A 13,882-nucleotide genomic window follows, 5' to 3' on the forward strand; every position below is an offset into this window, starting at 1 on the left:
ATCAAGAAGCATGTTGGGCCTTTGGGCCCTCTGTTGACTATTTCTTAGTCCTGTTTTTGATGGATTGCCATCCTTCCCTGACACCCCCACTGTCCCCCACCTTTGTTCTTTACCTTGTCTCCTGTTCCTTCTTCCATCCTTTAAAACACTTAGGAAGAGAAGACTTCTCTTAATATGAATATATTAACAAGGGAAGTTTGCTTTAAAGTTATGGTTTATTTTAACTAGTTTAATGATATGATTTATTTTATTTAAGAGTATTTAATATTCATAGATAACAGGAGGCAATGGAATATATACTGCCTGTGAGATAGGACCCTGGGTTTCCTGGCCCTGCTGTGCACCCCGTGCTGTGATCTCTTAGACCTCAGTCTCTAAAATGGAAGTCATGGGCCTTTAAAACTGTGGTCCCAGGAGCCCTGGGTTCCTCAGAGGCAAGTTGGAGGTTTTTTGTGTATTTTTTATTTATAATTCCTTTTTAAATTGAGATGTAACTGACATACAATACTATATTAGTGTCTGGTGTATGCATTGCAATGATCATCACAATAAGTCTAGTTACCATCTGTCACTATACAAAGTTAATACAATATTATTGACTGTATTCCCCAAACTAGACATTATATCCCCATGATTTTTTTTTAATTTTATGACTGGAAGTTTGCACTTCTTGATCCCCTTTACTCATTTAGTCCCCCAAACTTCCTCTCCTCTGGCAACCACCAATCTGTTCTCTGTCTCTATGAGTCTTGGTTTTGTTTTGTTTTTTAGATGCCACATATAAATCAAAGCATGCAGCATTTGTCTCTGACTTATTTCACTTAGCATTATACCCTCAAGATCCATCCATATTGTCACAAATGGCAAGATTTGATTCCTTTTTATGGCTGAGTAGTATTTCTATGTGTGTGTGTGTAATCACGTCTTCTTTATCTGGTCATCCATCAATGAACACTTAGGTTGTTTCTCTGTACCTTGCCTATTGTAAATAATGGTACAGTGAACATGAGATGAATATATCTTTTCAAATTAGTGTTTTCATTTTCTTCAGGTAGATACCCAGTAGTAGAATTGCTGGATCATATGGTAATTCTATTTTTAAGAAGAACCTCCATACTCTTTTCCATAGTGGCTGCACCAATTTACATTTCCACCAACTATGCACAAGGGTTCTCTTTTTACCATATCCTTGCCAATACTTGTTATTTTTTTGTCTTTTTGATAATAGTTATTCTGACAGGTGTACAGTGGTATTTCATTCTGGTTTTTATTTGCATTTCTCTGGTGCTTAGTGATGTTAAGCATTTTTTCATATGCCTATTGGCCATCTGTATGTTTTCTTTGGAAAAACACCTATTCAGATCCTCTGACCAATTTTTAACATGATTTTTCTGTTTTTTTTTTTTATTATTAACCTGTATTACTTCTTCATGTATTTTGGCTATTAACTCCTATTACGTATGTGATTTGTAAATATTTTTTTCCCATTCAGTAGATTACATTTTTGTTTTATTATGGCTTCCTTCACTGTGCAGTAGCTTTTTAGTTTGATGTCCACTTGTTTACGTTTTTTCCCCACCTGTTTACTTTTACTTTTATTTACCTTGCTTTTTCTCTTGCCTTTGGAGTTAGATCCAAAAAATATCACTAAGACCAATGTTTTGGGTTTTTTTTTTAAACCTTTATTTATTTTTGAGACAGAGAGACAGTGCAAGCAGGGAAGGGACAGAGAGAGAGGGAGACACAGAATCTGAAACAGGCTTCAGACTCTGCACTGTCAGCATAGAGCCCGATGTGGGGCTTGAACCCATGAACAGTCAGTTCATGACCTGAGCCGAAGTCAGAAGCTTAACTGACTGAGCCACCCAGATGCCCCTTACTAAGACCAATGTTAAGGATCTTACTGCCTATGTTTTCTTCTGGGAGTTTTAAGTTTCAGGTCTTATATTCAAGTCTTTCATACATTTTGAGTTTATTTTTTATATGGTGCGAGATAGTGGTCTGTTTTAATTTTCACATGTAGTCCAGTTTTCCCAATACCATTTATTGAAGAGACAGTCGTTTCCCCATTCTATATTCTTACCTACTTTGTCACAAATTAATTGATCATATATACATGGATTTATTTTGGGGCTCTCTGTTCTGTTCCATTGACCTATGTGTTTACATTTATGCCAATACCAGGCTATTTGATTATTACAGCTTTGTAGTGTAGTTTGAAATCAAGGAGCATGATACCTCCTCTAGCTTTGTTTTTCTCAAGATTGTTTTGGTCTTAGGGTGCTTAGGTGGCTCAGCAGATGAAGGCTCTGACTCTTGATTCCAGCTCAGGTCATGATTTCACGGTCGTGAGATTGAGCCCTGAATTGGGCTCTATGCTGGGTATGGAGCCTTCTTAAGATTCTCTCTCTCTCTCTCTCTCTCTCTCTCTCTCTCTCTCTCTCTCCCCCCCCCCATCTGTCCTTTCCCCTACTCTGCTCTCTCTCTCAAAAAAAAAAAAAAAACAAGATTACTTTGGTTATTTGGGGGTCCTTGTGGTTCCATATAAATTTTAGAATTATTTGTTCTAGTTCTGTGAAAAATGCCATTGGAATTTTGATAGAGATTGCATGAATCTGTAGATTGCTTTGTGTAGTATGAATATTTTAACAATACTAATTCTTCTAATCCATGAGCATGGATTAGCTTTCCACTTATTAGTGTCTTCCTGAATTTCTTTTAACAACAACTTATAGTTTTCAGTGTACAGGTCTTTCACCTCCTCAGTTAGGTTTATTCTTCAGTATTCTTTTTGGTGTGATTGTAATCTCAATTTCTCATTCTGATAGTTTGTTATTAATGTATAAAAATGGAACAGATTTTTGTATATTAATTTGGTACCCTGAAACTTCACTAGATTCATTTATTCTAATGTTCTTTTGTGGAATCTTTAGGGTTTTCAACATATAGTATCATGTCATCTGCAAACAGTGATAGTTTTACTTCTTCTTTTCCAACTTGTATGCCTTTATTTCTTTTTTTTCTTGCCTAATTGCTCTGGCTAGGACTTCTAATGCTATAATGAATAAAAGTGGGGAAGGTGGGCATCCTTGTCTTGTTCCTGATATTAAAGGAAAAACTTTCACCTTCTCACCATTGAGTATATTAGCTGGAGGTTTGTCATATATGGCCTTTATTACATTGACAAGCATTTCCTCTCTACCTACTTTGTGGAGAGTTTTATCATAAATGGATGAGAATTTTTGCAAATATTTTTTCTGTGTCTGTAGAGATGATCATGATTTTTATCTCCATTTTATTAATGTGGTGTATCATGTTGATTGATTTGTGGATGTTGAACCATGCTTGCATTCCTGAAATAAATCCCATTTGATCATGGTGTATGATCCTTTTAATGTATTGTTTAATTTGGTTTGATAATATTTTGTTGAGGATTTTTGTATCTGTGTTAATCAGGGATATTGGCCTGTAATGATTTTTGGAGGGGGTGATGTCCTTGTCTGTTTTTGGTATCAGGTAATGCTGGCCTCATAAAATGTGTTTGGAAACATTCCCTCCTCTTTAATATTTTGGAAGTGTTTGACAAGGATAGATATTAAATCTTCTTTGAATGTTTGGTAGTATTCACCAGCTGTCTGGTCTTGGACTTTTCTTTGTTTGGAGGTTTTTGATTACTGATTTAATCTCCTTACTGGTAACTGGTCTATTTTGATTTTTTTGTTTTTTGTTTTTTTTTATGATCCAGTTTTTGAAGATTGTAAATTTGTAGCCACTTGTCTATTTCTTCTAGATTGTACAATTTATTTGTGTATAATTGTTAATAATTGTCTCTATGATCCTTTGTATGTCTGTGGTATCGGTTGTAACTTCTGATTTTTATTTCTGATTTTATTTCTTTAAGCTCTCTCTTTTTTTTCTTGGTGAGTCTAGCTAAGGGTTTCTCAATTTTGTTTATCTTATCAAAGAACCACCTCTTTATTTTATTGATTTTTAAAATTATCTTTTTAGTCTTGATTTCATTTATTTCTGCTCTGATTTTTATTATATCTTCCTTTTACTAACTTGGGCTTTCTTTCTATCACTTAAGGCCAATGTATCCTTATTGATTTTTCTGTCTGAATGATCTATCAATTGATGTAAGTGGGATGTCAAAGTCCCCTACCATTATTGTACTGCTGTCAATTTCTCCCTTTAGGTCTCTTAATATTTATTTTATATTTTTGGTGCTTTACATTGGATGGATATATATTTAGAAATGCTTTTCCTTTATTATAGTCTTTGCTTTAAAGTCTATTTTGTTTAAAGCTACACCAGCTTTTTTTTTTTTATCTCCATTTGCATGGAATAACCTTTTTCCATCCCTTCACTTTCAGTCAGTGTGTGTCCTTACTTATGAAGTGAGTCTCTTATAGGTAGTATATAAATATGCCTTGCTTTTCTGTCTATTCAAACACTCTATGTTTTTTTATTAGAGAGTTTAGCCTATTTGCATTTATTTTAATTATTGATGGTATGTACTTATTGCCATTTTGTTACTTGTTGAGTGGCTGTTTTTGTAGTTCCTTTCTGTTCCTTCCTTTTTTTTTTTTCTTTCTTCCCTTCTGGTTTGATGACTTTCTTCAGTGTTATGTTTAGTTTCCTTTGTCATCTTCTTTTATGTAGTTAATACGAGTTTTTGCTACACAGTTATTTTGAGGCTTGCATATATCATCCTATGTATATAACTATCAATTTTAAGTTGATAGCAACTTAAATTTGACCATGTTCTAAACTCTATGTTTTTATTACCACACCCCTTCACATTTTATGTTTTTGATATCATATTTTACATATTTTTATTTTATGTATCTCTTAACTAATCGTTGTAGTTTTAGTTAATTTTACTTTTGTCTTTTAACCTCCATAGTAGCTTTATAAGTGATTAACTCATTATCTTTACTATACATTCACCTTTTCCAGTGATATTTTTACTTTTGTATGTATATTTGTTATTAATTAGTGACATCTCTTTTCTGCATTAAGAAGTCCATTTAACATTCCTTGTAAGGCCAGTTTAGGAATGATGAACTCCTTTAGCTTTTGCCTGAAAAATTCTCTCTCTTCTTCAATTCTGAATGATAACCATTAGGTAGAGCATTCTTGGTTGGAAGTTTTTGCCTTTCAGTACCTTGAATATATCATGCCACTTTCTTCTGGCCTGCAACGTTTCTGCTGAGAAATCTGCTGATAGCCTTATGGTGTTTCCCTTGTAAATAATAATTTTTCTCTTGCTGCTTTTAAGATTCTCTCTTTAAGTTTTGACACTTTAATTAAAATGAGTTCATCTTATTTGGAACTCTCTGGTATTCCTGAACCTAGATATCTGTTTCCTTCCCTAGGTTAGGGAAGTTTTCAGTCATTATGTCTTCAAATAAGTTTTCTGCCCATTTCTCTTTCTTTTCTCTTTCTAGGACCTCTATAATGCAAATGTTATTCTGCTCGATGTTGTCTCATAGGTCTCTTAAGCTATCTTCATTTTTTAAAATTCCTTTTCCCTTTTGCAGCTCTGTCTGGGTGAATTTCATTACTTTGTATTCCAGCTTGCTGACCTGTTCATCTGCTTCATCCAGTCTGGTGTTTAACCCCTCTAGTGTATTTTTCAGTTATTATATTCTTCAGCTCTATGGACTCCTGTTTCATACTATTATATTTTCTATTTCTTTGTTGAAGTCCTTACTATGTAAATCCATTCCTCTCCCAAGTTTGGTAAGCATCCATTACCCTGAATCTTTATCAGATAGAATACTTATCTCCATAGCATTATGACCTTTTTCTGAGGTTTTATCTTATTCTTTCATTTGGAACATATTTTTCTGTTTCCTCACTTTGCTTGACTCTCTGTGTTTGTTTCTATATATTAGGCCAGACAGTTACCTCTCTCAGCCTTGGCATGCTCTTGTGCAGTTGATGAAAGTTCTCATTCAACCTTGCCCTAGCTCTTGGTTGTTTCTTGCGACTTTGTGATTGTCGGAGCAACTTGATTTATTATTGATAATGTCCTTATGGTCGAGATGTACCAGAGCCTGTCAGTGTTCTAAGGGGAGGAATTTCATTTAGCACCAAGTTTCAGGCTAATCGAAAGTCAGACCCTCAGGTAGCAGCTTTTAAAATATGCAAATATAGTCTTGTGGGGCCACAGTCATAATCCCTGCTGCCTCCAAACCAAAAGATCTGAAGGTGTCTTTGGGTGACAGTTGCAAAATGTGGGACTCTAGACGAGTATATAAACTCCTTTCTGTGAGGACTTATTGAGCTGTATCAAGGTGAAGGGGGTGCACAAGGATGGTGTCTTCCAGCTTATGTTCCCTGGGAGCACTTCTGTAGCCTCTAGATGTATGGAAAACTTGAAGCCTGTTCCTCAGCCTGAAGCCCCAGGATAAGTAAATGGGCTTTTGTCACAGGAAGGCAAGGTTGTGTCTCAGTTGGCTGTCTGCAGTGCCCTGGAGTGGTGGCCTGCCAAGTACTGTCTTTCTGATTCTTATATTCCCTTGGAGCTCAGGAATGTCAGCCCCCTTGGCCGTGAGGGCCAGGCAGTCAAGGAGCATCCTCTGTATGGATTGCACATATCCACTGGCTTAACTAAGCAGCTAGAGAGTGTAGGGGGTGGGGCACACTCTCCAGCTTAGAAAGGCAGCAGGAAAGGGTCTTGGCTGCATGTGCCCAGGGTTTTCAGGAATGCAGCAGGAGAGTGCCTTGTCTGGGTGCATATTCTGGCTTCAGGCTCAGAGCAGAAAAATGCCAGGACTGCTCACAGTTGCCAGCCCCAACCAGTGAGTGGGGGAGTGTTGCAGCCACCTGTGCTCACCAACCAGCTTTAGTTCGGGAGTGGGAGACTGCTGCTACTGCTTGCTCTTGCCTGCCCCAGCTGGGGAGCAGGGAAGCGTTGGCACTGGTGCCTGCTCTGGCTTCAGCAAGGCAAAGGGGATAGTGCCACAGTCCATCGCCCCGCTTGTCTTAGCAAGGTGGTGGCGGAGAGGATTTTGCATCTGAGTTCACCCACCTGTGCTATCAGGATAGGTGGAGGGTGAAATATTGGCATCTGCCAGTGGCATCCTTCATCTCTGGGGAAAGTCCAACTGCCCCTGCTCCTCCAGCAGATGCTTTTAGATCAGCAAATAAATTGCCTTCACATATAACTGGCATTTTTTAACTGGGTCTTTGGGTGAAACTGCACACAAGCCCTTTAAAAGGAGCATCCTGGGGCTTTTTGAGCAGAGGGGGCCAATTACATGGCCTCTACGCTGCCTCCTCCCAGTCACCATGTTCAGCCTTGGCCTGTTGAATATTTTTGGCCACTGCATAAGATGTCATTTGGTGAAAATTTTCTGAGGATAAAGCAAATCTGGAAGTGCCTGGGTTAGCTTGCTGTTGAGTAGGTAGGTCACTTGAGGGGTTGTCAGCTGTGTGCAGGAGCTGCTGGCTGTCCCCTGGGTCTGGCTGGCCAACTCTGCCTCTGACCAAGCCTCTTTCTGGCAGCCACGCCTTTCTTTAGATATGTTACTAGTACTGATCTGGGATCCAGTTACACTAGGTGGTGGTTCTTCCTGTTCTGAGCCAAGAAACTTGAGCGTCTGAGGTGCTGTTACCTGAATGTTCTCTGAGGCCCTTCTTGTCATAACATTATGATCCAGGTTTGCCACCTTTTCTGCAAAGGAATATTCCTTTTCCTGTGACTGAGACACTGTCATCAGGCTGAGGTTCCTGGACACAGGTCCCCATTTTGTCTGTCACTCTCTGGGTGACCCTGGACCTCACACCACTGGCTGCTGGAGAGAGGACCTGAAAACCTTGTTCCCTCTAATTCTCCAGGGCTCATAGCAGTCCCTCAACAAACACTTAAGGAAAGCACCAATGAATGAATGAACAAATAATCCTAAAGTATAATTGCCTATTGAATAATAAATTCAAATTAAGAGACATGTGAACTTTTAAAGGATGGGAGAAGGAATAGGAGATAAGGTAAATTTAAGTTTCCATTTCTTCACCCACAAAATGAGTAAAATCCCTAATTTAAGGTTTTATTACAGCTCCACCGTGATGGGGAATTAAATCTCAAGTGTGTTGAAGGGCACTTTCCAGAATGCAGAGGCTGAACATGAAAGGCTCCGTTTTTCAAAGGCAGATAAAATGTTAGTACCCAAGTAAAGAGTTTTTAAAATGAGTGGTTTGGGGCGCCTGGGTGGCGCAGTCGGTTAAGCGCCCGACTTCAGCCAGGTCACGATCTCGCGGTCCGTGAGTTCGAGCCCCGTGTCAGGCTCTGGGCTGATGGCTCAGAGCCTGGAGCCTGTTTCCGATTCTGTGTCTCCCTCTCTCTCTGCTCCTCCCCCGTTCATGCTCTGTCTCTCTCTGTCCCAAAAATAAATAAAAATAAATAAATAAATAAAAAAAAATAAAATGAGTGGTTCAAGACCCAAGCAGGAAGCTGAAATGGAGACATTTCCCTCTTTTCTGTATACTGTCTATTTAGGAAGGATGTTTACTCTCTCTAAGCTTTAAATGTGCTATAGGCCTGCAAACCATTCCTCCTGGGGAGAATGGGCCTTCTCAAAATGTTCATTCTGCATGGGCTGCATGTAAAATGTCATCGCATATTGACCTATGATCAATAAAGAAGAATTTCTATAATGCTTTCAGCCAGATTTGTCCAGAGTGCCAGGATTCAGAAGTCAGTTCCAAAGCAGCCCCAAGGTCTCCGAGCTGCTGAGGGGCCCATGCAATACGATGATGTCTCTTGCTTTCCTGAGATCATTTCTGGTGCTGTGGAAGCAGCTGGAAGTGCTGAAGGACCACTGGGGCCAGCTCAAACTGCAAGGCCAGGACGGCAGTTCTGTCTCCCTCCACAACCAGTTCTCAGAACTCTACGGGTAAGTGTTGCTAAGGTGGAAATTCTCGTGGACGAGTGGAATCTGAGGCTTGGCACATTCCTGCCCCTTGCTCTGAGGGAGAGATTTGGTCCATGAATTCTGGTATGCCCAGCCCCACCGAGCTCAGAGGAAGCTGGGCAATATGTCTCTATAAACAGTGCTGTACAGGAAAAGCTGGGTTCTACTGAATTCAGGGACAGTGCTGGGTTCCACTAAGCAATACTGTACATCATTTACCCAGAGTTCTGTCCCTGGGAACTTGTGCTTCTCAAGTGTTCCCATGGTGCTGACTCTAAGCTTTTTTAGTTCATAGGATCCCAGCAAGCACTGGGTAGGGAGATGCTGCTGCTGTGAACTCTTCCCTACTTTCTACCCCATTAGACCCAAGTGTTGAGTCTCTGAGAGTTTCACCCACTACGGCCAGAGGTATAATATGGTGCAACATGAGATCTTAGGTCTGTGGGATGGTAGGGTGTTTTCACACTTCAGGCTCTGGCTGGGATGAATTAGCTGTCAGAAAAGATATGTTGCCTCTTCCATGTGTCTGTTATCAAACAAGCATTTACCATCCTTGGACCTTACTGGGCATAAGAAGATTCTCTTTGGTGCCATAGTCCTTGTGGTCTATTTTATGAATTATCACAGTCAGCTTTCCTGGTAACTAGGGAATGAGAAAACTTGTCAATTTTTTTTAAAGTTTATTAATTTATTTTTAGAGATAGCACAAGTAGGGGGAGGGGCAGAGAGAGAGAGAGAGAGAAAAAGAGAGAATCCCAAGCAGGCTCTTCACTCTCAGTGCAGAGCCTGATGCAGAGCTTGAACTCACAGACCATGAGATCTTGACCTGAGCTGAAATCAAGAGTTGGCTGCTTAACCGACTGAGCCACCCAGGTGCCCCAAAACTTGTCAATATTTTGAAGACTAAATGAAGACTAAAATTAAATGTGCCCAGTGGGAAAAGGCCTAGGATTTAATATTGACTAAGGGTGCAACAACTATAGTGAATTTAGATGTTGATGTGAGTATCTAAAATGTGTTGGGAGGTTTATACATGATGACAGGAGACAGAACATGAATGAAAATAATTGTCAGAGAATCTGAATGAGAAAAAATATGTTTGTTTACTAATTTTGGTCTCTCTTCTTTAATAGAACTGACATCCTCTACCCCAGCATGAAAGCTATAGCTAGGCGGATGGGGAAAGAAGATGAATTTGAAGATCTCATAATAAGTAGTCAGTCTATTCTTCCCCCTGAAGGAGCTTCAGAAATTGAAATAAAAATTCAACAGGTATGCAGGAGCCATTTTGAATTTGACTTTGAAAATTTGCTTTATGGCATAAGCATGTAATACTACAGATACACCCAAGTGGTTTTTTTCTAAGACATTAAGTGTAGATTGTAGGTGTGTAAATCACTGAACAGGCTCAGAAGGAACTAAGTACCTAAAGGCATGTAGGGCTTTGATTAAGCAAATAACTATCCCTAATGTTCCCATTTTGTAAGTCTGAATCTTCATATTTTGATTTTCCTCAAATTAAGGTGGACTACCACACAAAAAAAGACTGTGATAGAGAACATAACCACTAGCATCTTAAACATAAAATCTAGGGGTACCTGCGTGGTTCAGTTGGTTGAGCGTCTGACTCTTGATCTCAACTCAGGTCATGATCTCACAGTTCATGAGTTCGAGCCCAACGTGGGGCTCTGCTCTGACGGCAGAGCCTGCTTAGGATTCTCTCTCTCACTCTCTCTCTGCCTGTCCCCCACTCGCACTGTCTCTGTCTCTCTCAAAACAAATAAATAAACTGAAAAAAAAAACACATAAAATCTGGCACACAATTATCTGCCCCCCCCCACACCCATGGCAATGGAATGTATTTAAAATAGCTCCTGTGATTTTTTTTTTTTCCTGAGAGTAAGACCACGCAATTTATGCACTAATCCATTTGGTATATGCTAGATGATCTATGTGAGAGGCTGTTTTCCCAAGTGTTTGTTTACCTTTGTCCTAGGACATAGACCCAATGTGGCTGTGCTCACTGTCACAGGCAAACAAAACCTCTGGATGTTCGAGTGTCAACACAGAGATTCACGTCCCCTGAACATCAAGGAGAATTCAGCTCCCCCACCTCCAACATACACACATCCCAGTCCCGAATCCCCTTGCTTACCCTTCTGAATCCTGGTTCTCTCTAGTACCTGGGGTCCTCTGACAGGGAGAAATGTGGGCCCAACAAGCATAATGGATAAAGTAAGGGTTCATGGTTATTGGGAAAATTTTCTATTGGTCATGTTTAGAATTTTAATCTTCTCATGAAATCCCTCTTAATATCTAAATCAAGTTTCAGGCCCAGGGGTTTCTCTTGTAATAACAGCTCATGAAATTCCTGGCCACATTTAGAGACCCCCAAACACATGAGGTCACCTCAGACATTGAGCACTTTGCAATTTAGCAGAACTTGGTTTAAAAAAATAAAATAAAATAATAAAAATAAATAAATAAAAGGTTATGTTTTATCAGTGGGGATGTGGACCAGGAAAAGATGCTGATCCCCAAAGACAGTATATCTACGGTCGCAGAAGTACTTAGAAACCCAAGAAAGGAACCCTTTCGTCTTCCCCGGGAGAGAGTAGCTAAGGGACGGCACCTAATCCCAGACCCTTCTGCAGGAATGTGACTTGGGAGCTTAGAGTATAAGCTGAGTGTAGAAAGTGACTCAAACTTCTTACTCTAGCTTCAGAAGCTTCTGGAAAATCTTGAAATTCATATGATCCAGGAAGTATTAAGAAAAGTTAAGAGAGAAAGAGCACTGGTTGTATCAGAAAAGTCCAAGGACCAGGGTACTCTCCCTACAGGTAAAGTATGTTTATTTTATTACTTTACAAAATAGCATTTATTGGTTTTTTCCTAATTATGAAAGCAATCCATGTGTCATTTTCATGGTAAAAAGGTACTATAATGTCCAGACAATGATATAAAAATTACTTTTTAATAACTTGGCCCAGAGAGAACTATTAACATTTTGACATATTTCCTTCCACTTAAAATCTTTTAAATAGAAAACATTTGTTAAGTTCAGTTTCAGCTCTGTTGATTAACTCATAACTGAAATAAAGTTGAAATGGGGAAAACATATAAGCTTTTCTTACTTGTAATATATTTAAGTGCACGTATGTATTATACATATATATAACATATAAATGTCAAAATCTTACAAACACATGTATTTGGGGTGGGAAGGTAATCAAAATTATTTCCTTTCATCTGAGCTCTAAAGTCAGGGTCACTTCATGGACATGTGATCTGCACACTCACACAGGATTCAGGGGTACTTGGGGCTTAATGTTCTATGGCTGCCATCTTGAAACTCTTAATTTTGACTAAGAGTTTGTGTTTTGTAAGTGGAACCCAGTGAGTCAATGGAGAATGCACCAAGACTTGGAGCCTTGCCTTACATGAAGTCCTGCTTCTTACTGCCTCCCCACCTTGCCGAATGGCTCTTAGCTACCTATTCGTCTGCTCTCTAGTACCCTGGGTGCCCCTAATCTCCCCCTCACCATCCCCACCAGGCCATTGCTGCTGCCCTCCACTCCAGGGAGGGGGACGGTTGCTGAGCAGGAGGAGGATGGGGATATGTGTACCTAGTAATATCTCAATGACCCTAGTCTGGCAACATCATGGTACGTCTAATGGGTGACTTGGTGGGAGCAAGCCTATTGCCTATCCTTAGATTTGTACAATATCCCAGGACAGAGGCTACAATACCCTTGGGATTGCCTGTCCACAGTGGGCCCCTGGGAAGGAAAGATGCCTGGTTCAACTTCTCCACCCCTGGCCAGGGCACAGAACCTCAGTTCAGTAGCTACACAGGCACTCATGCTCCCAGTCACAGGGTAGAGCTCCTCGGAGTGAGTGTCTCACTCTCCTCACAAGCATTCCCATGCCTAGGGAGTACAACATTAAAAACAAATAAAAACACCATGACAGGTCAAGAAAGAGACTGCAGAAGAAAGAAAACACTATATTTTAGTATCTATAATGGTGCTTTTCTTCCCTGCTTTTTGGAAAAGAGGCCCTGCATTTTTATTTTGCACAGTGTGCCATAGATTACGTAGCTGGTCCTGTCTGAACTGTCTACTCCTAACTCCTACTAATTCTGTAGGAAAATTCACAACCTTTGAACCATGGAGGGGTTGTTTGACTAGCAAACTAAATTAGATTTTCTTCTTGAGACAAAGTCCACAGACATTATAATGTTAATTAATAACATCTGTCCTCACCTAAGACATTGTCATTTTATCAGTGCTTCGAGTAATTGAATTCTATGAACAGGGCTTTGGCAGAAGGCTGTGCAGTGAGAGGGCAAGCCACTTCTCGGCTAGGGGTGTCACCAGAGAGCTGAATGTCACCAGAAAGCTGGTTGAGCTTCATTTACAGAACATTTAACAAGACACAAAAAGCACGTGTTATTGTGCTGTGATGGCTGCTTCCAGGCAACTCCCCTCTGAGTCTTGGGAGAAAATCCACAAGTGCACAGCAGGTGCAACCATCTTCATGTTTCAGGCTGTGGTTTAATGAGACACCCAGATGGGGGGCAAGGGACAAAACTTTTTTGCTTTGTGGCTCTGTGTGCTGCCTTGTGCAGGGTGCTGTCAGCTGTGCTTGGAAAGAGCCTCCATAAGGGGCTGGTGGGAGTTAGGCAGAGGGGCGAGGTAGAGTTATTTTTATTTATTTATTTATTTATTTATTTATTTATTTATTATTTTTTTATTATATGAAATTTATTGTCAAATTAGTTTCCATACAACACCCAGTGCTCATCCCAAAAGATGCTCTCTTCAATGCCCATCACCTACCCTCCCCTCCCTCCCACCCCCCATCAACCCTCAGTTTGTTCTCAGTTTTTAAGAGTCTCTTATGCTTTTGCTCTGGGGTAGAGTTATTTTTAACGGTGCTAACATTGATATTATCAAAAC

General features: G+C 39.8%; 1 protein-coding gene across 6 annotated transcripts in view; it reads left to right on the forward strand.

Annotated features, from left to right (window-relative positions):
- The window catches only part of LOC115514263, a 143,273-nt gene that overhangs the window by 93,583 nt on the left and 35,808 nt on the right, over positions 1-13,882 (forward strand). For all 6 annotated transcript variants that reach the window (XM_030316098.1, XM_030316097.1, XM_030316099.1 and 3 more), the window contains exons 27-29: positions 8,674-8,903; positions 10,055-10,193; positions 11,641-11,761. In XM_030316098.1, coding sequence (XP_030171958.1) covers positions 8,674-8,903; positions 10,055-10,193; positions 11,641-11,761 — 490 coding nt within the window. The remainder of the gene's footprint in view (positions 1-8,673; positions 8,904-10,054; positions 10,194-11,640; positions 11,762-13,882) is intronic.

This window comes from Lynx canadensis, chromosome B2 (assembly GCF_007474595.2).
Source record: "Lynx canadensis isolate LIC74 chromosome B2, mLynCan4.pri.v2, whole genome shotgun sequence".
Taxonomy (NCBI): Eukaryota; Metazoa; Chordata; class Mammalia; order Carnivora; family Felidae; genus Lynx; species Lynx canadensis.